The 27,636-nt window shown below is 44.0% G+C and overlaps 2 protein-coding genes across 2 annotated transcripts; one reads left to right on the top strand and one right to left on the bottom strand.

Moving 5' to 3' along the window:
- Positions 1 to 3,651: 3,651 nt before the first annotated feature.
- Positions 3,652 to 25,796, bottom strand: nudcd1 (NudC domain containing 1). Its single transcript, XM_079367769.1, has 10 exons — positions 25,589 to 25,796; positions 24,868 to 25,022; positions 23,052 to 23,237; positions 21,853 to 22,036; positions 20,949 to 21,137; positions 14,053 to 14,260; positions 10,281 to 10,425; positions 9,387 to 9,512; positions 4,773 to 4,932; positions 3,652 to 4,123 (listed from the first exon to the last, which is right to left on the bottom strand). Exons 1-10 carry the CDS (start codon positions 25,701 to 25,703, stop codon positions 3,834 to 3,836), a joined length of 1,758 nt encoding a protein of 585 aa, XP_079223895.1. The 5' UTR covers positions 25,704 to 25,796; the 3' UTR covers positions 3,652 to 3,833.
- Positions 25,797 to 25,844: 48 nt separating this feature from the next.
- Positions 25,845 to 27,408, top strand: LOC306839218 (transcription and mRNA export factor ENY2-2-like). The gene is made up of 4 exons (XM_079367777.1): positions 25,845 to 26,208; positions 26,324 to 26,394; positions 26,719 to 26,793; positions 27,126 to 27,408. The coding sequence occupies exons 1-4, from the start codon at positions 26,141 to 26,143 to the stop codon at positions 27,200 to 27,202; spliced, it is 291 nt and encodes a 96-aa protein (XP_079223903.1). The 5' UTR covers positions 25,845 to 26,140; the 3' UTR covers positions 27,203 to 27,408.
- The last annotated feature ends 228 nt before the right edge of the window (positions 27,409 to 27,636 follow it).

A 27,636-nucleotide genomic window follows, 5' to 3' on the forward strand; every position in this document is an offset into this window, starting at 1 on the left:
ACCACGGACAGCACCGCGGATCTGTCGAGTTTCTGATCATTCACCACAGCTCGTAGTCGACCTGCTCCTGGAGGAGACGCTAACAACACGCCGTCCACCGTCACCACTTCTGTCTCCAGCTCTTTGAGACAAAGACTCTGCTGTCGTCACCACATTCCCAGTTTAAGATGTTAAAGAAGGTCGTTGATAAATCCGCCCGCGCTCAGGTGTGGGAAATTACATAGACTTCCTGAAGCCACCAAATGGTCTGAAAAGAACAGAGGTGCGAGAGAGCCACAGGAGGGCATCCTCCTTCTCAGACAACACTATACAAATGTAAATGTCATTTCTGTATCATCACAGAGTCACTGTCTCCAGAAGGACAGGATACAGTAACTTCAAAGAAATGTAAAGATCACCATTTGCTAACCGTAAGGTCACCTCCTCTCTGGATTGCATATACGGATTTGTAATGTGAAGGTTTGGGAGAGAACGCTGCAGACTGCGGCCTCCTCTCCACGCTGCGTGTTATTAAAGAGATCTGATTCAAACGCCGAAGTATGAAGTTCTTCTGAGACTTAGCAACTCTCCACCTCACAAAGGAGAATTTCCACGACACAGGTCACTGCTGAGAGAAGCCTTTCTGAGGAAGTGCACGCACGTTTCACCTTGAAGAACAAGCTGCGAAACGTGTTTTTTTTTTTGTCTGCCGTTGCAAACAAAAATGGCGTCGTCACAGATCGAAGCCTGTGAGAGAGCGGCGGAGGTCGATGTGGCGAAGGAAGCAAAAGGGAAAAAAAATGAGAGGAACTGGAACAAAGTGAAGGACGGCGTTGATTCAGAAACGCTGCCTTGTTACGTCATCTCAAAGAATCGATGGACAGAGTTTTACTATGACAGAGCAGAACAGAAGATATCCCGCAAAAAAAACCCAACAACTCCCATTTAAAGCAAAAACAACATGTCACTCATTTACATTGAAGTCGTGGTTTTAAGGGTTGATTAAGTAGCACAGTGACTTTTAACAGGGAGAATGGCGTCTCTCACGTGTCCTCAGGGCGGCTCGCCGGTTTACTGCAGTCTGTCACTTTCACAGCGAGTTGAGGCCATCTTGTGAGAAGTGCGCACGACTCAACACAGAAGACTTCAGAAATGAAAAAAGAAGCAAGTAAGGCCGTCTCCGTCTCTGTGCTGTTCAGTAAAAAGGCCGACACTCAGAGGAAGAGGACGGTGGAGCCGAGAAGAGAGACGGAGCAAGGCGGAGATGCATCATCAATACACAGCCTGAACCTCGGCTGATGTCGGACCACCAGGACGGATGTTAACGTAAGGTGTGAGGAGACAAGCGTGCAGGTATGACACACACACACACACACACACACACACACACACACACACGGTGCAATCAGCGTCTCTGTATCTGCTGTTCCCATCGGGGGACGACTTCTACTCACAACGTGCAATCAACTCAGTGATGCTTCTCCTGCAGGTCGATGTGCTGCAGAGAGAGAACACTCGTTTACTTTCATCATTTAAGACGCTGCAGGTTCATCAGGAGGAGCACAAGCCGTGACCACACCTTACACACTTATTAAAAAAAATACGATTAGAGGAACAAACGTGGTCGTTATTCTCGTATTAAAACTCGTCACTGTTACAGCTGTCGTGAGCTCGCCACGTCAAAAAATAAATAAATAAATGTGACAACTTTCTGAAATGATCATATCAGTCACAAAGTTGTTCATTCAGGCGTCTCTGCACTCGTTTGGTTATGTCTGTCATCGTGTTTTCTGTTTTCATGTGGATGGAGACGTTTTGGAGAACTGAGCGTGTCAAAGGAGCAGAGAAGAGAAAACCTGTTTTTTTAAAAGACGTTTGAAACAAGCCTGTGAACATTTCTTCTTTCATTTCTCATGTCGAGCACTTTGTGAAGCTGCGTTCTGTTTGAAGCTCGACAGTCGGAAACCTCCCTGAGGAGCCTGAGGTGTCAATGTTCATCACACAAAACTAAAATGGACTTATTGTATTCCTCATGTGATTATGATTCATGCATCACTTGAAGTGCTTAATAAGTGAAGCTGCGTTTGTATTCTTTGAAGTTTAAAATAACAAATTCGAGACGGGAGGTTTCATGAGAGCCGGCTGCAGATCTCTGTTGTTTCAGGAAACTGGAGGAAGCTCGTTCACAGAGACTGATCGAGTTTCTTCCAGAACAAACAAACTAAAAAACCCCCCTTTTAATAAAGTTCTCAATCAGCCCTATCTTAACGGCGTGTCGTGTTTACCTGACAGTCTGGACGAGGCGCCGCCACCATGTTTCATTACCCGCTCCTTCTGAGGTGAAATTGCCCAACTGTGTTGTTTTTTTTTTCTTCCCCTCTCCGGGTTTTGACTAAAGACTAAACCAAGCCCATCCTCGGAGATGTTAACTGGATCCTGGTGCAAGCTGATAAAAACAAGGGTTGCAGCCTAATCCAATCGGACACCAGTAATCTAATACAAACTGGGAGTCAAACTGGATTTTCCTGAGCGACACAATGACAGAGAAGAGAGAAAAGGGCTGATTACCGGAGGCCTGTAGTGTTGCTGGAGTCGAGGAGAAAACAAATGAGCCCCGAACGAGGCGAGACTCGGAGGAGCAGAGGACACAAATTGCAGACAGTTTTCACTAAATTGCCCTTCCTGATGAAGGTTATTGAATTGTAAAGCCAAACTGCCTTTGACTGATACACTGTTCCTCGGTTGTTCCAGTTCACACAACACGCCAATTTCAGGCTCGATCAATAAATTATATAGCACAGTGCTCTCTGTAATTTCAGGCCATGTGAAGCAAACACACTCTCTCTCTCTCTCTCTTCGGCCTGATGTTTATCGTCACTTCCAGCAGAGAGAGAGAGAGACAGATATGAATCTGTTTCCTGGAGAAGTCAAAGGCGATGTTGTGTTTATGCCTTCTGCTGCTTTTTGGACCAAATCCTGTCTCTTCGAAGCAGATTAAAAAAATAAATAAATAAATAAAAAAAAAAAAAAAAACAGGAAGTGAAGCCGACCTTTCTTGTTAAAAAAATAAATAATCCATTAGCGTTTCTCTTTCTTTGTTGTTGGATTTAATGCGTCCTTCCTTCTGGGCTTCTTTAAAAAGGAAACATCACTGCTGATTGAGAGACAGACGCTGCGGTGAAACACGATGAGATTAAAAACCAGAAACACGAGACGAGCGGAAACGACACACGACGGTTCTGTTAGCTAAACATTTATCTTCATCACTAAACACGCTTTCCTTTAAACTATTACACACGTTAGCTAACCTTCACATGAAATCACTTTGTGCTAATGTTTCGCAGCTTAGCTTAGTCAGCAAGCTAACGTCACTCCGGTAGTCAACGTTAGCTGAGCTTTAATTTACACCAGGCCTGAGCTAGCATACCAGCTAAAAGCTCAAAAATCTAAAATGCTAACTCCACTTTCACAGCTCTAAAGTCGAATCAAAATAAAGCCTGAAGACGCGACGTGGACGTCTTCAGCAGGAAGCAGAGGCCGTCTGCGTGCAGCACAGCCGGCGCCCTCAGTGAGCCGCACATTCAAGATCCTGTAAATCTCTAAAACACAGCAGGGACGTAATGAAAGATCCAAAGGTGAACATAAAACATACTGAACTACACGTATGTTGAGTTTCCTTTAATGAACATGTATCATCTTTATTGAACGTTTCCCTTCCTCTGGACTCACACACATTTCAGAACACTGGACAGACACACACACACACGGGTGAGGACGTTTCTCTCGCTGGTCAGTAAACGCGTCTTCAGGTTGGAATGATTAATCCTTTAAAAATCGAACAGGAAGTCCGTGATCTAATTATTATTGACCTTCAGGACAAACAGGTTGCTGGAGGTCAGGATGAAAAGTCTCTCGTTGGTGGCTCTGAAGCCCAGGATTGGTTCAACAGAGTCCAGGCTGGCGACCTGTTGCTTGGCAACCTGCCCTACCTGTCTGCCCTGCTTCCTGTTGAACAGGACGGTATCCACCGGCGACGGCTGCCTGTAGATGAACGCTCGCCGCAGACACTCGCACAAAGAGGCGTAGGAGAAGTTTGGAGCGCACGTGGCGAACTTTTTATCCCGTTTGGACGCCTGGACGTAGCCTGAGCGGAGGAGAGGAAGAGATTGATTAACGTTCAGGAAGGATTTAAAGATATTCTGCAGACGGTTAATAAGACAAAGTAAAAGTCTTTCTGTAAAAACGTTTGTTTCTCTCGAAGCTTCACTCGTCTGGTTTGGATGTATAAACTCTTAGAAACATAAACATCATTGTGTGTTTCGATGATGAATTCCAAACGGAGACGAGCAGATGCTGAATCTCTGCTCTGTCGAGATGAAGACTAATGGCGGGCGTTTAAACTGTCAGAGTGAAACGCCGAGTGGATTTAAGTTACAGATGTCGTCGTTAGGGAGCGATTAAAACGACACGATAAATTAAAATGAATACATTATAAAACCGTCTACAGCACGCCGAAGCCTCATGATCGTCCCTGCAGTGAAGCGGGCGCCATGACAGACTGCCAAGATGTAAAGTCACAAACAGGAAGTGGACCTTTAGGATGTCATTTTGGCAGGAAGGAGGGGATTCATGATCTGGGTCTCCTCCTCATCAGATGTGCTGGAAGGACATTTTTTTTTTTTTAAATAAAATAGAAGTTGGTCGTTACGTTCCACCTCTGTTGATTTCTGTCGTGTTCTCGTTGAACGTTTCCTTCATTGGAAAGCTCAGCACGGATGGCGTGCGTCTCTTACCCAGGGCGTTAAAGGTGGCCACGTGCTCCCACATGTTGCCCGGCTGATCCGGGCGAGGCTGCCACAGCAGGGCGTCCACGTCGTGTCTGAGGCAGAGACACGGCATGTCGGAGGGGTTCACGTCCACCGTGAACAGGTACTGATGGCTGCCCAGGTTCACCTGCACACACACACACACACACACACACACACACACACACACACACACACACAGGAGGGAGAGGTGGAGGTGTGAATTGAAGTCATATTGGATCCTGTCGCTCATCCGTTCGTCCTTTTCAACCTGTTTTATTAACAACTTTCCTCTTCGTTTCCCTCTGAGGCATCAACTCTCACCTCTCCTTCCTTCCTTCCTTCCTTCCTTACTTCCTTCCTTCCTTACTTCCTTTCTTCCTTCTTTGCTTACACGCTCGCTTTGACCTCCTTCGTGCTCTCAACCTCGCGCTTCGGTTGTTTCCTTCTGCTTGCGTTAAAAGTTTGACTCTTATTATGGAGGCGAAGAAGTGTACCGTGGGTGGATTTCTTCTCCTCCTCTAATAAATCAGAACGTTCATGTTTTTTTTGGTATTTTTAACTTGGTGGATCAAACATGAAAACATGTCCAACACGTGTACAATAAAAAACGGTCGTGGGCGTAAAGCTGAAGCGAACGGTTCGTCACGACCGGCAAAGCCTCCCGTGTTACATCAGTCTGGCGTGTGAGCCCGCGGTGATGCGATCACATCGCTGCAGTTTGGAAAAGAGAAGAAAAGAAAAATGACCACGGCTGTGACACGATCGCTCCTCAGGCCGAGCGCTCGCTCTGAGTCCACTGACAGCTTCTCCTCCCGTCTCAGTCGCCACTTGACAGGCATTGGAGAAAAAAAAAAAAAGAAAAAAAATCTGCATAAAACAGCTTGGATGTTGGCGCTGATCGCTGATGGTTGTGAAAAATGACCATTTAACGATTCATCATCACTCCTCCACTCCAACACTCATTTTCCCCCTGACACTTGTGTTTGACGTGAAGCACGCCGCAGACGTGCGAGCGCTTTGACTGACACGGATGAAACAAAAAGGAGGGTTTTTTTATTTATTTTTTTTAATAATTACTTGATGCTCGCTGGTTGATGAGCCTCACAGCGAGGACGCTCCGTCTCTCCGTGTGGAGTCTACATCTTCTATACGTCGTCTCGTGACTGACTGGTGAACGGTGCAGGATCGGCTCCAGCCGGATGAAAGCGGCGAAGATAACGGATGGAAGGATGATGATTTAAAAAAAGGCATAAATTACAACGTCATGTCTCCGGCACGTGACTTCGATAATTAGATCCTCCCACCAGGATTAAACAAAAACGCCATCACCGCCTTTTATTTTGAAAAGAAAATTTTCTGAAAAATAAAAAATTTATTTTTCAAAAGCTCAATGAAAACAGCTGAAGAGGAGGGTGAAACGAGCCGTCTGATGACACGGAGGCGTCGTCGTCCACGCTGAGGTCACGTAGCTACGGGGCCCATGGAGGGACAAACAGGCACGCGCTCAACGCAATCCCCAATGAGTGACAGAATCAACGCTGATGTTTTCACACTCATGGAAATCAAATCAAAAATCTTATCGATAAGCTTTCAAACTTTCAGAAAAAAATCTCATAAACTCTCGACACCTGAGACGATCAATTCTGACGATGTGACGTCGGGGAACCGAAACCGATTTGATTTGGGAGCAAACTCAACCCACAGGTAACTTTAATTAAAGTTTCACACAACAGAAGATCTTTAAAAAGGCAGCAGCAGCATCATCACTGGACTTCTTCCATAAAGTTCCAGCTTTGTCGATAAAACCTCAGATATTCTTTAACGGTCCCGGTCCAGCAGCTCTTATCTCATTACTTTTACTGAAACACACCTGACCCAGCAGGGAGGAGGGGGGGGCTCAGGTCTTACCAGAGAGTGAAACAGGAAGTTCAAACCTGCGACAAAAAGGATCATTTGAGCCGAAGAGAAGAAATATAATAGCAGTTTTATTTTATTGTGCTTCGGTTTCTTTAAAGCCTTCACGGAGCGAGGAACAAAGACGTGGATCAACCTTTTAAATCCAGAAGAGAGCCAGATAACTCCCTCACTGTGAAGCCGAGATAAAGAGCAACACAACCCGAGAGGTGAGCAGGGCTCGGAGGATTTTCAAAATAAAACAAGGAGAAAAGATTTGACACGTTTCTGTCGCATTTCTTGGACATATGAGCCAGCCTCAAAACAGATTCATGTTCCAACATGTGAAGTGTCCCTTTAAATGAAGCCCGCAGTAAACAGATGCACAGATAGAGTCCATTGTGCAGCTTTCACAGATCCATTCAGTGGATATGAGTCAAAGCCGCCTCTGAGGAACGCACGCTAAACCTTTCTGATTCTTCTCCACCGGGATTAGAACCGAAAGCACACCGACAAAGAGGCCAAATTAACAAGAGGTATCACTCCTCTCAGCTAAAAGCTTTTTTTTTTTTTTTTTTTTTTTTTTTTAAATAAAAAGGTCAGCGTATATCCTCGTGGGCAGCGTGGAGGCGACACAATAAGAGAAAAGAGGGGCGAATGGAGACGCTGAGGCTTCCTGGAGGACGTACAGATAAACACACACGTGTGCACACACTCACATGTTCGCTCACATGTGGAACAAAACACAAGCCAACGGCCTTCAAAAAAAGGCACACGGGGAAGGTACGACCGCGGCTTGCTTGAAGGCAGCCGCTCGCCAGCGTGCACAAACCAAATGGACGGCAGCAGCATGAGAGGGTTTGTATTCATTCTTCTTCTTTCATCGCAGCATCAAAAGGCTTTTTTAACCTTAAAACACTGAAACGACTGAACGATGATGTTCACTAATGAATAGAGCTTTTTTTTTTAAACCCTGCTGTTTGTGTTTTGGGAGAAACATCCACTCGGACTCTTTATTCTGCTTCTCTGAGTTAAGACTGACACGCTTGTTTTGGTTCCTCACAGATTGTTTTGAACCTTTCATTAAACCATTAGGAAGACTGAAAGGGTTAAACAAGCGTGTGCATCTGACTGGAAAACAGAACGTTTATAGAAAAGCACATTTACCTCACAATCTCACATGTGAAGCCTGCTGTCTGTCTGCTGTGAGGGAATAAAGACGGAAGGACACATTCACAGGAGGGACGAGAACAAACGCTGCATGTCATCCTTCATAATTGGCATTTTGGAGCAAATCCCTCGCTGCTTCAGAGTACTCGGAAGAAAATAAAAAAAAACATAACACGGAGCTGAGGTTTAAGTGTGGAGCGCTCCCCAGTTCATGCCTGAACATTCATCCTGCAGAGTTTAAAGATGAATCTGTTTTGTTGTTGTTGTTGCTAACGTAGCTCGTTTGGGAACCGGAGGGTTGCCGGCGTGGACTAAAATATGGAGGTTGTTCTGGAGGCTGGAGAGGTGCCAGGTCACGTCCCTTTGACAGCTCCGGTGTGTGTGTGCATGCAGGCCTATGTGTGTGTGTGTGTGTGTGTGTGTGTGTGTGTGTGTGTGTGTGTGTGTGTGTGTGTGTGTGTGTGTGGAGCACGTCTCTTATAAAGGAGGGTAAACCAGATTTTACCCCCATGATTTAATAAAGTATGCAAAAATAAAAAAGAATTAATTGTGTTTGTTTGCTTCTAAAAACGCTGCAATGGTGGAGGTGGGGATAATGGTCACCATTAAAAATAAATAAAGGAGGACAGGAATGAGGATCAGGGCCTGACACTGCTGAAGTGAGGCAGCCGGCGATCGCAGCTCGGACACAGGAGGAAGAACACCGCCGAGGTCCCGGAGAAGTCTTCAGCCTCACAGCGCTTCTCTGGGGAACACGGGAGTTTGTGTTCTGTGGACTTGGAGAAGGCCTGAAAGTGTTCCCCTCCTCATGGGGGGTCATGGGGGGGGGGGGGGGGGGGTTTAATTTACCAGCTTGGAGTGAACTTTGAGACTTCCTCACGAACATTCAGCGTTCACATCTGTTTGAGCATGAGGACAATGAGTACATGCCTTCTTTGATGCACAGCCTTTATTTACCAGGTGGAATGATTAATCCATTTTGCTTTGGATACCAATCATCGAGTCCACGCCTTCCTCCGCACACAAACAAATGGCCGAGTGCTGACTCACTTCCGACCAACGCAACAGAAAAACCTGGGAATGGGAAAAAAAAAAAAAAAAAGAAAAGAAACGCAGACAGAGAAACAACACTCAATGTCGGCGCTTCACAACCTGGTTAAAATCTTTCCTGCAACGTTTCAATTAAAACACAAGCGCTCGAAGTAATCCTGACACGGGACGCGTCGTCCTCTCACACGACGAGTGTTTGTAAAAATAGACGAGCGCTCGGCTGGTTTTGCTATTCGAGTCACGAGGAGGTGTGCATGTTCTTGTTCCTACAGGTCTTTGTGGAGCTCTCAAGTCAAGTGGTTTGTTAAAGTCTGCTCACAGGAGGGGGGGGGGGGGGGGGGGATTGATCGTGTGTGAGCATCAGGCAGACAGCAGTGCACTTGAGGGGAATGAAGGACTGAAGAGGACGACGGAAACAGCAGAAAATGTGAAATGTGAGGGTCTCTGGGTGGCTGGAGGGAAGGAGAGAGGTGTTGTCTTACTCACCACCTGAGTGGGCTTCAGGGATTCTCCGTCAAAGTGCGTGAGGCTGAAACTGTCTTCTGGAAAGCCGTCACAGTCCTCCAGCTCGTGAGAGTTACAGGGCGGCTTGTCTCTGTCGGGGTTTCCATTCTGCGTGCAGAGGAAGAAAAGCAGGCCGTGGTTACACTTGTTTAGCATGCATTAACATGTAAAAAGGCTTCAGCTGCACCGAGGGCCTGGAGTGGCCACAGATGATACTAATGAAGGAGCAGGACAGGAGAGGTTAAAGCTAGAGGAAGAGGAGGAGGAGGAGGAGCTGAAGAGGGAGCCGAGGGCCGCAGAGAGAGGAGATGCTAAAAGCTGCACGGACTTCAAAATAAAAGGTTTGGAAGGTCACGGACGAAACCTCCCGAGAAAACAAACACAGAGCTGTGATTCATGGAAGCTGAATGTCAGAGTAATATTTTGCAGCACTTACTGCGGATTGATTTCACGCCAGACGAGACGCCATCGGGCCTGTGAGCTGATCTATTAAAAGTCTTGGATCCCACTGCTTTGCGTTTCTGTGTGTAAAACCACTGAGACGCCGTTTCTAATTAAAAGTAACAGCTGACGTCGAGGCTCTCGATCTGAAACGGAAATGGCGTCTCAACCTAACTTTCAGTCAGCCACACAAGTGAGCATTTAGCTACTCCGTGCTCGTAGTCAGATAAGCCACGCCCCTTTTCATGCTTCATTAACCCCGTACAGTGTCTGCCTGTTTTGGAGCGAGTCTCCAGTGGACACTCGAGGAACTGCACATTTTTATGAATCGCTTGAAGAGCAGCTGCCACTGCTTTGGCACTTCCTGTTTAGCCAGCGAGCGGCGTACGAGGATTTCGTAGGTTGGACATGTTCCGTGCGTGTCGGGAAGCTTACCAAATCCTCAGACGTGAGGTGCGTCAGCCTCTCGTGGATCAGCGCAGCCTGCTCGTCGCTCATCACGTACTCGCCTCTCTTGTCTCCCACCACGAGCTCCGCCCACATCGGCCCCTCACTGCGCTTCTGCAGGCTCACCTCCAGGCTGAAGGGCAAATTCAAACACACACACTGAAAATCAAACACGCCAATGACTCACAACATGTACATGTTGTCATGCAATTTAAATCACTGTAATAGCAGCTTATTCAGCAAAGATTATATTTACATTGGAAATTAATTCCTAACAAAGATCTGTGCACAAACACTTCACAGTGTGCATAATGATGTTCTGTCTTTGTGTGACATCCATACAGCTGATCCTGGGTCGCTGAAGAGCGCACCGAGAATACAAAACCAAGAGCATTCATGAACTCTCAGCTTTTCACTGAATAACAGCGGGATCATTTTTTATGGTTTCAAGGCAAAATCGGAATAAATCTGAATACACTCAGAATAATACATTCTGCCTTGTTAAACAGAGGCTTGTTAACGTACACCCCCCCACCTCCCCCCCCTCCCCCACAAAGTGATTTAAATTCACATTTCCCTGTGGACGTCAGAAGAGCGTCCGAGCACATTCATTCATCTTACACAACTGAACCAAAGCCAAATAAAAGAACGTCGTGCGGATGCTTTTCTGTCTTTGAATGCATCATGAACATTTTGTCTCCTGAAACAGGTAAGTAGCTAAAGTGGGTCAGGTGTGTCGCATCAATGTAACGCTGGTCATCTACAGTAGTAGAGCTTTTAATTATCGCATTACGATCATCGGGAATAAATACAGCAAGAGCCAGAATGTTTTTAATTCATTAAAAAAAACGTGTGTGAGGAAGGCTGTCAGTGCTTCGTTATCCTGCACGTGTACACTTGATCCGTTGTACACAGGCCTGTATGATCGCCATGCTTTCACAGCGACTCTGTGAGTTACTGCGAGACAGTTTAGTGGAGGAAAAGGAACCACTTTCTTTTTTTTTTTTTTTATGTATTTTGGATGAAGAAGGGACATGCTGCAAACACGGAAACAGCGACTTATAGCTCACATGCACGCTTCATAAAGGTTCAATACATTGGAGAATGTTTTGATATTTCCTCTCACTTCGTGCAGGACTACTCGGCTGATTCAGAGAGGAAGTCTTTTCATCCGGCAGAAGAAACACCTGTTGGACAAACTCACTTGTTTTCAAGGCCAAACATGAGAGAAAAAGTGGCGAGAGTGGGAGTTAAAGAAACGTCTCTAAAAAGATCGGCAATAAGCGGTTTGTAAGAAATGTTCCAAGGAGCTCTGAAGAGGAGGGACGACTAACAACCGCTTAAATACGTCCAATCACATCGATCGTTAACGACCAATAAGAACAAATCTGTCACAATCTGAATGGACTCAATAGTCTCCTAAAAGGGGGCGGGGCTAAACCCAAACAGAAAATGAATCAACTTTCTTTAACGTGACATTTGGCTCAGATTCAGTCCACCCGTCTTAGTGTCTCAAGACGCTACAAAAAGAGCCGGTTAAAGACCTCTTCTCTTTGCGACGCCTGACATTATCTCCAAAGACCTTCAAGCTCTCCATTCATACCGTTTTCTAAACCACGTCTATATTTGTACCGCGATGAAAAGATGTGAAAAAAGACAACCAGGGACGGTGCTGAGCTGTTTGTGTGCAAAGAGCATCATCACCTATTTGTATGGAAAAACAGCCTCCATACTAAAAATGGCTGTTTTTATCCCTCCATGCGTTTCCACCTGAAAGAGCATCCAGACAAGACGATTTCTAGTTTTCATGGAAACAAACTCAAACCATCGGTTTCATATTCTGTCTGGTGAATGAAAGGGGCGGGACCAGAGGCGTGAAATGTGATTGGCCAGCATAAAACTCCGAACCTTTAAACGGCTATTTGCCAACTTTTAGGTCATTTTTCTTGCAAAGGCTGCGAGTATTTTTCTTAACGTTGTAATGTGGCATGCTTTTATTTGTTTTCACTTTAAATTGTTAATAAAAACTGTATTCAAAAACTTATGTATTCAATAAGACAGCAGAAAGTAATGCACAGGAACTAACACTGCACTGTTAAAACTGTGCAGGCGTTTCCATCCACACTTTAAAGTACTTTTAATTGTGCATCTTGTTTTTGTGTCATCAAAAAATGAAGTTAATTGTTTGTTTATTATCTTTTTGCTATAAAGCAGAAACATAAGATTGGGGAAGTTAGAAAAAAAATCACTGATATTTATTTGTGTGAGTTTTTGTGCACATCACAGATCTACAGTCTTATTTTGAAATCTTTGGGGAAACACGCTGAATTACACGCTGAAGTAAAAGGAGACTTTCCGATGCAGTTAAAGTAATGGATGCCTGCAGGTGTTCGGCAGAGTTGGGAAAAACATCAGCAGGAAGACGTGGAAGAGTCTGAAAAGACACATTTCAGGTTTAACGCTCTCGCCGTCGTACAGATCTGCATCCGGACTGAATATCCGTGGATTTTCTTCCTTTTGTCACGCTAAAATAAAAACCCAGAGAGGGACACACACACACACACACAGACAGACACACACACACACAGACAGACACACACACACACACACACACACACACTCTGAAGCCTTAACATGCATCAAGGACGGTCAGAAACTGAACAAACAGACCACGTAACATGCTTTCACCCTGAGTGGAGCTTTGTAGGACTTGAATTGACAGAACAGGAAGCAGAGATAAAGAGCTGGTGGAGACGTAGATGAAAGGTCTCAAAGTGTGTGTGTGTGTGTGCGTGTGTGTGACTCAACCCATACTGACGACGAGATCAGAAGATGCAATGCTTATAAAAAAGTACTCATCTCCCTGGGCCTTTTTAACGTTTGATTGTTTTGTGAGAGTGAATCACAGAAGATGTGATTTCAGAGAGAGGAGGGGAAAAAGAGCAGACGGGCTGCCGACCTAAACAACATCTCCTCCTGAAGCCGCCTTTCCTTTCTGAAGGTCTCATCTTGAAATCTAAAGCTTTTTTTACACTCCAGATTTTAAATCAAGACCGGTCAGGACCGACAGTGAAAAAGCCTCTCTCTTAAAGAAGTTAAAAACCAATAACTTCATCGATGAATAAATTCATCTGAAGCTCGATTTTCATCCCCCGCTGACACGCAAGCTGCACACATGATGATTTTTAATTGATGTTTAAGGCCTCGGTCTACACCTGTCTTGGTCTGGATCCTTAATGGTCTCAGTCTTGGAGTACTCTGGTCTTGGTTATTGTGGTCTTGATCACAACACTAAGAGCTTGGGTAGCTCTTAGTGTAGCTGTAGCCTTTAGCTGATGATTCGTTTGTTTTTTAAAACGTTTCTTTCGGTTCTCCATGAAGCCGTTGAGATCAGCCTGACTGAAGCTTTTTGATTTTTTTTTTTTTAAAACACATTTTCTTACCTCGGTCGAAATGACTTTTTTTTTTTTTTTTTTTTTAAATATGATTTTGATTTAGCATTCAAGTCTTTTCGAATCCCTCTGGGTCAGACTCATTTTCAGAGCACTTTGAGTGGAGAGCCCATGTGTGAGGACACGGTGACCATGCTGGGTCACAGCATGAACACACTCATTTAAATCTCATTTTCAGATCGGAGATTTCTGGCTCATTACAGCCTATTCACCTCTGCACTCCTAAAATGTCTCGCTATTTTCAGGGAGGACTGCTTTAGATATTCTCCAACGCAGGGAGGAGGGGGAGAGAGCTCCAGGATGTTCACCTCTTGTCGTTTTTGATGATCCAGGCGCTGGCCTCGGGGTCTACAGATTCAAAGAGCTGGCCCTCCAGTAAAGGAGAGAAACCCTGAACCCCGATGCTCATGTTGTCTGCCGTCAGTCTGAACTGAACCTCCTCTTTGGTGACACCCTCAGGCATGCGCACGCACACCGTGACGTCCTCCGCTGTCTGCTGCCAGAAGTAAATGGGATCTGAATTAAAACAGAAATATAGGTGCTAAAGTTAATGCCGGCGAGCCGCCATGAATAAAACATCTGCAGGAAAATAAGGGAGCTGCTGATGAATATTCAGCAACACCGCAGACGGAAAATTATTAAAAGACAAACCATAAGAGGGACAACAATCACAGCCAAGCTATTATAATAATCCACCTGCACAACTCGACTTTTTTAATCTACAGAAAAATCCCCTGAGAACCCTTCGCCTCACGCATGACTTGTTGTAAGTATTTATAAATCAAGGAATAATACAAGTATTGATTCATTTTACACGTATGAATAGAAAGCCAGAGGAGCCGGTCGGTTGAATGAACTTTATTGATCTCCCTCGGGATCAATAAAGTATCTATCTATCTATCTAATCACTTTTAATAATGTCGTCCCTCGATGCAGGTCAAATATCAAGCGCAAACTGCAACGCAGCCTCCGGCCACTAGTGGGAGCTGTAGCTCCAGTCTGCGCTCCTTGCTCTACAACATGGACGTAAACAGGCACAGTGAACAGGTTGTTGGTGTTTGGTTGATAACACGGAGACATGTCAGGTTTAACTGTGCTATCAACCGGAGAACTTTTAGCATGTGGATGTTATGCTAGCACCGCTAACATTAGCCACACACGGCGGACCAATGAACGTGCTTCGTTCTGACAGTTTTCTCGGTGTCGTGACGTCTGAATTTAAATTCCCCGACTCGGAAAGACAAGTCGGGAAATTTAACAAATTCACTATTTTCAGCCACAAACTCCCCTAAAATATTGTCAATACTTACATTGTTTGTATTTACCATAATCACAAGGTTTGCAAAAGTCTAAATATGATCTGGATTGTGTTGAGAAATAAAGTTGAAGTTATGAGTTTGAAACTGGAAACTGAAAAAGTCCAATTCTTTTTTTTTTAATGACCTTTTTTATTCACTCGATGACGGCTGTGTTTCCGCTCCCTCCTAACACAAATCTATTCTCACTTTTTGCCCACATTGTAAAGAAGCCAACTCGTCCTCTGACTCAGCATCGTGAGTGGCCTGTCGGCTCGCCATCATCTGCAGAGCAAATCTTTTTTGTCCATTGTAATATCAGAGCGTGTGGTATTGTGTGAAAAGAAATTTGTTGTTTGAGATATTTCCGGCGATGGTGAAAACATAAACGTTGAATGAGGCAGAATTTGACACGCCATGTTTGGTCAAATCCGTTTAGGAAAATGTATGAACAGAGAGTCTTGTGTCCTTGTTTCACTTCTCTCTCTTTCCAAAGACAACTGATGAAAAATGGCTTCATTTGACGAGCACATAATTATAACGAGCAAAACAATCCTGTCAAAAACCCTTTCAGAAACTGTTCTGCAGCCTGATACTTCAATCATGTTTTCAAGAACAAACCGGAGGTTGAGTGTCGGAAACACTCGTCAGTGTCCCTTTGAATCTTTTTTTTTTTTTTCCATCAACAAAACATTTTCAATCATTTTATTTTCTTCTTCAAGCAAGTTTTGTTCTTATTTTTTTCCCTTTTCTGCCTGAATGTCACATGATGAAAAACCACAGTGGTCATCAAGGGTGAAACTGTGCAAAGGTCCGAACCGCTTACATCAGGTAAATATGCAGAAAATACACAAATGCAAATTAAATCTCTCTCTCTCCTTTAAATCAAGGAATAATACAAGTATTGATTCTTTTTACACGTATGGATAGAAAGCCAGAGGAGCCGGTCGGATGAATGAACTTCATTGATCTCCCTCAGGATCGATCTATCTATCTATCTATCTCCCTCTCTCTCCCTCTCCCTCTCTCCCTCCCTCTCTCTCTCACTCTCTCCCTCTCTCCCTCCCTCCCTCTCTCTCTCCCCCTCTCCCTCTCTCTCTCCCCCTCTCCCTCTCTCTCCCCCTCTCCCTCCCTCCCCCTCTCCTGGCAAAGTCTAAGCACTCAAAATGGTCCAATTATGAAGCGCCATCTCTGGCAGCGAAGTTCGAAACGGTGACATCTTCATTATCACCTTTTGTTGTCGCCTGAATCGACAAAGACAGTGATGAGTTTGAGAGGAGGACAAGTGCCAAATCTTTTTATTTGAATTCCAAAATCTTCTCGTCACCTTTCAAATGTTCTTTTTCTTGTTCTTCTCACTTTCTGCTGGTTACCTTCGTGATTAATCGTTTCGTATCAAAAATGTTCAAGAACCCTGAAACGTTCCCTGCAGCTCTCTCCTTTCAGCCCAGAGTGACGCCTTCACATTTCCTCTTCTGTCCAAACATCCTTCCAGAACTAAAACATGTCATGTATTGTGACAGAAAAGCTGCAGATCCTTGATATTAACAAGCTGGAAGAAGTGAGGGGTTTTTTACTGTGCTGAGCTTGACTGGTATTTGAAATTTGAAGGCAATTCAGTAGAAATATGTTTTACAGGCAGGGTTTGTAATTTTCTCCAAATTCACTTTGTAAGATTTTGGTTAAAATTCTTTTTAGGTCCTGACAAAAATTAATAACTCAGGTGCTCTGAAAAAATGAAAAATGAAAATCCATCATCTGTAGCATGTTTTAGGTTTGTAAAAACTTCAACTAAAAAAAAAAAAGGGGGGGGGGGCGTACTCATCATCAAACAAAGAAATAATAGGTGTTTACTTAAGCTGAATGAGACACAAGATGACATCATAAGGGGGCGTGGCTTTTGAGGGGCCAGAGAGGGGAGGGGGTTTGGGTGCAGAAGGAGCACTGAGGGAATGCTACCTTTAAAAACATGCTTTTTTTCTCTCTTTTCTTTTTTAAAAATAACCACCCCTGCCTTTAAGGTGAGTCTTAAAAACAATTATTTCTGCTTTAAAAAAAAAAAAAACATTCAAATATTCTATTTTGTTTTTCTAAGTGAAAGCGTCTGACTCGTTCTTGTTCCAGAGTCTTAAATAGAAATCTGTTTGAAGATGGGAACACTTCTCACAACTCTGACACTTTATAAACTCAATAATTAATCCTATAATAAATAATCTGAATAAATAATGATGACAGTAATTGTCAGACTCCTTGACTTATCCATCCTCACACTATTTGACTATTGTGGTTTTTATCTTATTTTGATCTGCATCCTTTTTCAGAGACTCTTCTCTAACTCGTCTTTCGGCACCTCCTCTCCATTAGTTCACCTCCACCTCTCCTGCCCGCCATGCATTTCCTCTCAAAGCACTAAACAAGCCCGTCTGAAGCTGCCCCCTCTCTTGACATCTAATCCACTTCTACTTCTCTGAAAGGAGAGAGGCAGAGCACTGATAAAAGGATTGGCTAAAAAGCTGCCATTATTCTTCCTCTGCACCATCAACACACACACACGTACACCTTGCCCTGTCTGGGTCACCAGAGGTCGTTTTTTTTTAAATTCAATGTATCTTCACAGAGAAGAGCGTAAGCTGCTGCTCTGCTTGTTTCAACAGGCTGCGAGTAAACCGAGAGTAGCAGCAGGAAAAAGACAGAGAGATATTGAGACACAAATGTTGTGCGTCGTGGCGAAGCGGAAAGCGCTCCTCGCCCGGTGCGTGCGTGTAAATCGGACATTGAAAGACAAAGACCAACGTTCCTGATTACATGAAGTTTTATGACGAGCTGTTCCACACTCGTGTTTATGACTCGAATGAGAAGAGGTCGACAGTAGATTATCATACAATCAAGAATTAGAGAGAGAAGGAGGCCTGGCAATAAAACCCTTAAACCCCCGACTGAGAAGCTCGCACATTAAAGTGTATGTCGGATTTGTTCCGGAGCGCCGGAAAAAAAAAAAAAAAAAAAAAAAAAAAGGGAAGAAAGAAACAGGAAAATGTTTCATCGTTGATGAGGTTCAAAAGGTGCGGCTGATTTTTTTTTTTCACATTTCGCCTGCGTTCGTCTTGATGCTATATGCTAAGCTAACCTCTAATCTGTTGAAGTTATTGAGCAGACATGAGAGGTAACAGTCTTCTGGTAAGTTTCATGTTTTTTTTAATGTTGACATTTTTAAAAGACGGGATTTACATTTTTAAAAAGTGACATCAATGGATTCCTTTGTCGTGTTCATAAGTAACGGGAAGAATTTAGGTTTAAAATATTTTATCTAATTCTAAAATGACATCTCTCAACCGGAGGGTTGTGGGTTCGATCCCCAGCTCCTGCAGCGACGTGTTTGATGTTTCCTTCGGCGAGTCACCTGACCCCAATTTACTCACACGGCTTCGCTGGCGGTGCATGAATGCGTACGAACGAATGTAATGACCTTTATTCAGCAGCCTCGACCTTGACTCCTTCAATGAGTCAGAAGACGAGAAAAAAAATACACAAGCTACACTGACCTTTAACATTTTGGAGGCAGCATTAAAAAGCTAATCAATAAGATCCATCGAAGGTTAAACGTCACGTGAACGCTCCGAGTCTCCTCTCACTGATGAAACTTTAAAGTCACGGCGTTGATGCTGTGTTCGTGTCACTGACACACACGCTCAGTCCGAGCACTCACACACGCTGCTGCACACTGATCATGACAAGAGACCCCGGTCTCATTGAGAGCATCGTGCTGCCCACTCAGGCGTTGCTATGACAACAACCCATCCAGTCAGCTCCTGCCTGTTCAAAAAGGTAAACCGGTAACAGACGAGGCCGAACTCGAGCAGATGTACCCGCGTTTGCGAACCATTAACCGGAAACAGTGACGTCACAGATATGCCAAATAAGGAGTGTGGTGATGATGTCATCGGTCGAGAAGCTCAAGAGTCCAGATGATGTTTGTGTTTCACTTTGACTCAACAGTTTTCTCAGACAGCCTGGTTCTTTGCAGACTGCGATCTCAAGAAGAAGAAGAAGAAAAAAAAAAGAAAGAAAGATGGCACTTTCTCGCTGCGAATATGACCCGATGTTTTCTCAAAGTCGGAGAGAGAGAGAGAGAGAGACGGCGTCAAATCTTCTGATGACCATCATTTTACTCCACATGCCCGTCTCTAAACGTGATAACTGACTGAAGATTTAAACATCAGCTTTGTTCATCTTTACACAGCTGTGTGAAATCAGACTAACTGATCACGCTCATCACGTTCAAGAGATTGTTGGAGAGACATGTTTGCATATGAATTAAACGTGTGTATCCCTAATCGTCCCCTTCAAAGCCAAGAATTCAAACTCCTCCGTCTTTTGAGGATAATGACGGCTGACGAGTTCGGCCAGCTGTGGCTCAGTGGTAGAGTGGCTCCTGTCTCGGTCGGAGGGATGGATGTTTGAGCCCCCCCGGCTCATGTCCAAGTGTCCTCGGGCTCCACGCTGAAGCCCCTCAGTGCTCCCGCTGGTGCAGGCAGCAGCATGTGAATGAGATTAGACGGTGCTAATGGGCCCTTTGTGCGGCAGCCTTCAGTGTATGAATGCGTCTGTGAAGAGGTGAATATATGACGTGGAGTGCAGCAGCACGATGAGACGAGAAAACGAGTTTCATGCAGCTCCTCAGGGGAGATTAATTATTTAACGTTTCAACGTCCATAACGAACTCATGACCAGTAATATCCACAACTTTATTCTCCACATTATATTTTCCTTCCTTCTTTACTCTTGACATATTATACATCCACACACCCAACATGCCCTCTTATTATACAACGCATGCTATCTTTTTTATTATTATTATTTTATGTACTTCATTCAATTATGACAATCATTTTATTTTTGTGTGCACATTTTTGTTTTGTACTTTTTCCACTTCTTCACAATTCCAAAAAAAAAAAAAAAAAAAAAAAAAAAGTACTCATGACTAAACAAAAGAGAGATATAATAAGCAGCTAACTCTTTAAGGAAATTGATCATTGTAGCTGCAAACAATATAAATATTTTAAAAAGAGTCGATGGGACCCAAATAGGAGTAAAAAAAAAAAAAAAAAAAAAAGAGGATGATGGACTTAAAGCATAGTGTTAATAATAAAGAGCGGGAGTCGGTCCAGGTCAGCCATGTGTATTATTATTATTAATAACTCATAACCTTCATCAAATCTAAACGAAGAGTTTTTATTTAAAGCACCGTCTGTACAGCGTGAGCCGATTAAAGCACGATAAAAACATCGATATTTTATGTGTTTTTAACTACTCTTTTATACTTTTAAACTCTGTAGCACATTGACATTGAAAAATGTAAAGTGCTTTACAAAAAGAAAAATTATATAATTATCATATTATTATCCACGACATCATCCTTTTTAAAAACCTGCCTGTAAACATGTCAGAATGAGCGTTATTGACCGTGCGACTCTGAGGGATTCTGCAGCCAGCCTCTAGTGGACACTCGAGGAACTGCAGGTTTTTTGGCTTCATCTTTAAACACTGCTTGACTCAACGTTAGAAAAAGACAAACAACATGACTCCAGATGGAGGATCACGCCGCTCCACTGAATGTGCTGGTTAGCGTGCTCGAGGTTCTTATTGGGATTTAGATGGCAAATGGAACAAATTATCCCAATCATTTTTTTTCTGTTAAAAAAGCAGTAAAAGCAGCTTTCCTATAGGTGCATATTGAAGAACACTTGTATTGACAGATTTTCTGGGATAAGCTCATATCAGCCTGTAGATCTGAACTATGATATAAATCAAACACACTGCAGCTTCTCATGATTCTGCTTATAGAAGAAAACTGTCGACTACGTTTGTCCGTCTGTTTAAACACGAGGAGTCAAGGAGCTCGGACTCACCTGTCTTCTCCACCTCCATGGGCTCTGGCTCGGGCTGCTCCACAGGAACACCATCGACATGGGTGAAGACAAAGGGTTTCTCCGAGGCCACCATCAGCCCCTTCCCCTTCGGCTCCACGGCCGCGTAGTGAGGCACCGACTTCCCCCTGAGGAGCCTCCTCTTCTTCAGCTCGTACTTCTTCTCCTGACCTGCAGCGTGGACAGAAATAAACATCCCGCTTCATGTTAGCATGTTAGCTCAGGTTAGGGTGGAGATATCCAGATGACTCCGTCAGATACCAGCTCTGCTTGTTAAAGGTTACAGGTGTGAAAGGATGCATGACGTCTGCTTTTTTTTTAATTTCCTGGTTAGCGTTGATGAAATTTAATCCTGTCAATACGAGTTCACTGTGTGCGATGGGCATCTGAGATCAATAAAACAAGAGGCTGATAGAAGCTAGAGAGAGAATCTGCTTACATTCCTCTTTAAATGCATCGACTGTGGAGAAACATACGATCCTCCTCACGTGTGGATTTAATCGTTTTGTGCTGCTGATGAAGACTGTGAGGAGCAGACCGCACGCTGTGTGCATTAACATGAGAAGTGCAGACGTGTGTGTGTGTGTGTGTGTGTGTGTGCGTGTGTGGTCCTGTCATTTATAAACAAACACTTTAATAGGTAAGGGATTAAAGCCGCATTAATTGAAGATAAAACTCTAATTAAGACAGATTGATTTTCAGTCTCGTATCAAAAACCCACAAACAGTAAAAACACAGTTAGAGTAACACTGTGTTCTTCATGTCTGTAGATGATGATTAAATAGTCTTAACAACAAACTCTGACTGACTTCCTGGATTTCATTCACAGTTTCTGTCGCTTGTTTCAGATGGATCCTGTAAACATAACGACATCCTCATCACCCACCACGTGCCGCGGCGTTGGCGACCGTGATCCACTCCAGAGACACGCAGTATCCGCTCCCTTTGGATTCCTGCGGGTCCTTCAGGATGCGGAGCAGCAGGAGCTCCACGCTGTGCACTCCATCCTGGACGTGGGAGACGCTGTGGAGGACGGTGAAGGGCTCGTCCATGACTTCACTGAACATCGGCTGCAGGCGAGGAATAAACAAACACGATCATTTTAAATAAGCATGAGGGACATGTGCTCGCTCAGGGTCACAGCTCGGTGTAAACTCTGTGTTCACACATGCACTGAAACACCGTGGACATAAATTAAATCTGATACGGGATCCTGAGGTGTCGGTCATTGTCCATCGACACTCGTGAAAAAGAGTTTTTATTTCCTGTTTAAATAAAAGGTTAAAATAAAACAGGTGAGTTATGAAATAAATCCCGACCAGAACAGCAGTGTGCCGATTTATTTTTTTTCAAACGAGGCGATTAAACGTTTTTATTTCTGCCGTCTAGGTGAACGCGAGAAGACGGGGCGAGTGCAGCCTGCCTCCAGTGGACACGAGAGGAAAGGCACGTTTATTCATTTAGCACATTTCAAATTTTACACGAGACATCAAAGAGCATCGCGACAGAAGAAAAAAAATATTTCAAATAAAAAAATAAACAAAAATTCCCTCAAATTATTAAGACTTTAAATATGTTCAAGTAGACTTGATTCAAATAAAATTAACTTATGGAAAGAACTAACTAAGAGTGTTTTTTTTTCTGGACGACAGGACGGAGAACAAAGCGTGATCACACTCTGGACACAGAAACAGAACTTTTTTTTTTTTTCTCTCTTTTTCCCCTCCACACAGGATGAATTCATTGTCGGCTTCCCTCTTTAATTAAATCCGTCTTAAAGCGAAATGACCATCAGCTGCTTTATCTTTTAATTAATTCAGGCGCCAGAATGAAACAAATATCAAACGCCGTCAGCAGCTAAATCATCTGCTGGCATAAACAGGCTGATTTGTCATTTTCATAATTAATCACCTTTTGTTTTCTATTGTTATTCTGCACCTGTGGACCGTTAGTGTGTCATGTATTGACTCAATGGTTACATCACTGGTCACTGAGGTGTCTGGCTCACTACTCTGCACTGCACAGCTTCTGTGAGAAGATGTGATCCATTATTCCTGCATGTTTTTAAGATGCTTCTTTACTTACCTCCCACCTCGTGTGGGAGCCGTCTCCTCTCTTCCCGGTGCGGAGGAGATAAAGTCGGCCGGCGCCGTCGGCGAGAGCCGCCCAGGTGGCTGAGGTGAGGCTGAGCGACGCGCACAGACGCTCCTCGCTCTCTCTGGACTCGTCGCCTAAACGGAACACCTCTCTCGGCTTCCCCAGGGCGGTGTCCTGGGTTCAAGAGGAAACAGAGCCATCAATCACTGCCTCCATCGAAGTGTCAGACGGACAGCTTTAAAGAGTCGAGAAAATATCACAACATGGCCGAAGAGTAACCTCCAAGTCACAGGAGCTGCAGATTTAACAAAGAGTTATTATAATAAAACCTTTTGTGATGAGAAATGCACCACATCTTTCTTTCTGTTTTTTTATCTATGCAGATACATGAGAAAAAAAACGACAAATAAATGAATCTTGAAACTGTGCGGTCTCCTTCTCAGACTATCCTGGTGTCTTATTCGTTACTGACGGGGGATTTCAAAGTAAAACGAAGGCGGGCGCCATGTTGGAAATGCTCTCTCTAAAAGCTGTTTTGTAAACGGCCTACGTTTGGTTTAGTACGAGCTCAGCAGTTGAGTCATGACGTCAGCAGGAGAGAGAGAGAGAGAGAGAGGGCGAGTGAGAGGCCACTGTGTGATCTTTAAGAGACATTCTGCACTTCACATGTCATATCCAATAAACAGATAGATAGATACTTTATTGATCCCGAGGGAAATTCAAGACAGGGGACTATTGTTCCCATAATGCTGTTGATGTAAAAAGGCCAAAGGAAGATCAAAGAGAAAACATGAGGAAGAGAAACATGTGTGACGCGTGTCACTTCCTGCATGAGATCCACGACTCGCTCAGCCTCATTAGTCAGACACACCGATATGCTACAAGAGCATCAATTACTCAGGGCTTGAAGTAAGGGCGCTCTGAAAGGGACGGCGCAGCAGCTGCCTTTTTGTTTCCATGGAGCGTGACACTGTGAATCACAACATTTACCTGATGGACGAGGGCGCCGCTCAGATCGCCTTCTGCAGCGTTAGAGTCCCGGACGGAGCGTGAGCCGACGCCCGCCTGTACGACGAGGCAAGTGAGGCTACGAGCTGGAGACAGTTTGAAGGGGGGGCCGGCCAGGAGCGATAATTATGCCATGATGATTGTAATTACACCGTGAGCAACACGTATTCATAAAGAGTCGCTTAATGATGCCGCTGAAAAGGCAGAAAAACTCACTCGCGCTCATCATCCAGGCCGGTCTGCACAGAAGATTCACACCCAATTATCTCTAATTACGGTCAATGAGGTCTGAGACATAAAAGAAGTCGCTGCTGAAAAGGTCACCGAACTGATTTTCAGGATGTTTGTGCTGGATAACAAACCTGCACACGTATGTTTGAGTCATGCATGGAATCGTCACAGACTTACGTGAGCTCCTTCTTTAACTTTCTCCTCTGGTCTGATTCGTACCGCAAGACAAAGATATATAAAACTAATAAAAAGAAGTTTAAAGAATTACAGAAGTCGCCTTTACCGCGTCTTTAATGTGCTTGAACAGAGCACAGAGTGCAAAGCTGCAGAGAGTGAGTCAATAAAATGTGCTTTTAAATAAAACATCTTTACAGCACCTGTGAGAAATGCATCATGGGACGTGGGCTGATGCTGCCGTCACACAGGTGTTAGGTCGCCCTCTAGTGGTGCGTCTGATACACTGAATCCCACCAACACTTCCCCCCCCCCGTCCCAACAGTTTCATTTCACATGACGGTGAACAGCGAGACGAGCGACGTTTAAATAGAGAGTTTGAAACGCTCACCAGTGTGACGCTGAGACTGAGAACTCGTCCTTTGCTGTCCACAAACAGAACGCTGTCTTCATACCAAGGGTCCAAGTGGAGGTAGTTGTACATGCCGAAAGCTCTCATGTGTTCCAGGGTGTAGCGAGCATCCTTCAGCTTCACTTCCTCCACAGCTGCAGGACAGAGGAGAAGAAAAAAAAGAGGAGGTCAGAATAAAGCGTAGCAACACCGTCAGCGTTTATAAATCGCTGTAAGCAGACGAGTGTGTTCTGGATGTTTGTGATGATGCTTCAGAATTTCTAACATTCGTTTCTTTGTGGACTTTGTGCAAACTTGTGACTCCAAAAGTAAAACAAAATGTGGTCTGATTTTTAAACTGCTGATAGACAGATAGATAGATAGATAGACAGATAGACAGACAGACAGACAAACAGACAGACAGACAGACAGACAGACAGACAGAATTTAGAAGCCCCCTTTATTACTCAGAGAGGTTTTTAATCTCAATGGGATTTTTCCTGGATAAATAAAGGTTAAATTAAAAAAAATTGTGCAGGAAAAAACGGTCTGTGTGAACGAAATAAAGCCAAAATATAGCTTTCCTCTTGTGCATTAAACATGTATGTGTTGTTCCACATGTGTGTGACACATGTGCATGTTCATAACAGAGCTGTCAGTCTCTTATTAGAGCTCACCTGAGCTAGCTCAGTGTGCTAACTGTGCTGCAGCCTCCTCTCACCTGCGTCCAGCTCCACGTTGTACGTCGGGATGGCGTCCAGAGACAACCTGTAGCTTTCAAAGCCGGGGTCCAGCAGGTCCCTGTTGACCTTCAGTGAGTAATTCGAGGAAGCCATTGTCACTTTTTAAAACCAACACAGGAACATGCAGAAGTTTGTGAAGATGCCGCTGGTGGGACACACTTCCGGTTTGTGTGCGCACGGACTCGTTTTTAAGACGGACACGATGGAGATTAGGTTCTTACTTTTTTTTTTTTTATTCTAAAAAGTTTGGTGTACTTCACCATGATAACTCTAAGGAAGTTAAATAAACGTAAATCTTTTTTTTTCAATCACGTTTTTTTTTTATGACAAATAAATAAACCGACGTCAAAGCGGAACCTTTCAGCTGATTCAAAAATCTCGCCGGAACAGGTCTTGTGTGAGTGTCCAGCTGATCCCTCTCGATAAACGGTAACATCGTCTTCGTGTGTTTGCGTGTGTGTGTTTGTGTGTCTGCGTGCGCGTATGTGCGTGTGCGTGCGCGTGCATGTGTGTGAGCTGAATTAAAGATCATGAGCAAAGACTCTCAGATGAGAGCTGCAATAAACCAGAAGCTGATCGAGATGGGGGAACGGGAGCGGTGAGCACGCTTTTTTCTTTCCCCCCCCATGCATGGCCATTGTTTTTAAAATGCAAACTCTACTTTACTCTAAAATGTTGTTTTAAAATGATGTGAACTAAATGTGTGTCTGCAGGTTGAAAGAGCTGCTGAGGGCGAAGCTGGTGGAGTGTGGATGGAAGGATCAGCTGAAAGCACACTGCAAAGGTAAAGCACCTGTATGATCATCCCTGTGTGCACATCGATGGGTAGATTTAGTGTCCCTAAAGGGGATGCTGAGATTGACACATTGAGATGCAACTGGGAGTCAACTCATAACATAACATCTATCTGACCTGTCTCACATCCTCCAATCAGAGCAAGAGCTCCTACAAGGGCTTGCACCATGTTGGAGGGAAACATGGTGAATGCATTTGAGGTCATATGGGGCTTTTCTGGTGTTCTGACTGCACGCTGTTAGGGTGTGGGATGTTACTGATCTGTGTGTATCTGGGATTTCTAAGTTTTCTCTTCTTCTTTTTTTTTTTTCAGATGTGATCAAAGAAAAGGGTCTGGAGCATGTCACAGTGGAGGATCTGGTCACAGAAGTCACACCCAAAGGCAGAGGTACGGACATTGTACATGCAAACTCAGCACAGACGAAGATTTGAAGTCCTGATGTCAAACGCATCGGGACTTAAGTCAACACTGAAGGATGGATGACACCAGGCTTTTTTATCCACTTAAAGTTTTTCAGCACATTGCACTATATCACTCAAATTGTACATTTGATAGGTGGGGTTTTTTCTTCTTCTCACATGATGAGGTGGTCTTGACTCGGTCTCGATTCCTAAATCTCTCGCTCTGGTCTCAGTCAGTGTGGTCATAATGAATATGATAAAGAGTGCATTGTTTGTTTCTGTGTATCAACATGTGTTTTGTTTTTGTCTTTGTTGCAGCACTCGTACCCGACAGCGTGAAGAAAGAGCTCCTGCAGAGAATCCGAGCTTTTCTAGCTCAACACGCTACTTTATGAACGAGACGATTCACCGTCTATAGACTTTTTTTTTTTTTACTCATTGTAGATCAACAACCGTAATCCTAAACTGGTGTTTGTTCTCATTGTGAGCAATGCTGAAGTGTAATTCTTTTATTCATTTTGTATTGTACTTTCATGTTGATTTGAGTTTGTAACGCTGCAGTTTTGGAAAATAAATAAATAAAGTCGTGCCTATTTTGGTCTTTTGGGTGTCACGATTTTTTTTTTTTCTTTGAAACGTTCATAGAGCTGTTTCACCTTTCAAAAACTCCCCATGTGAAAAACCAAAAAAACATCAGACAAACTTTCTTACGCCTTCATTTCTGCGTTGCAGCGAGCATGATGGGTGAGTGGTGCTAAAATGAGAGACGACCGATAACACAAATGTCAAGGACTTCTTCTTTTTCCTACTTCTGAGGTACGTGTTGTTT

This window comes from Symphodus melops (genome assembly GCF_947650265.1).
Source record: "Symphodus melops genome assembly, chromosome: 18".
NCBI classification, from domain to species: Eukaryota; Metazoa; Chordata; class Actinopteri; order Labriformes; family Labridae; genus Symphodus; species Symphodus melops.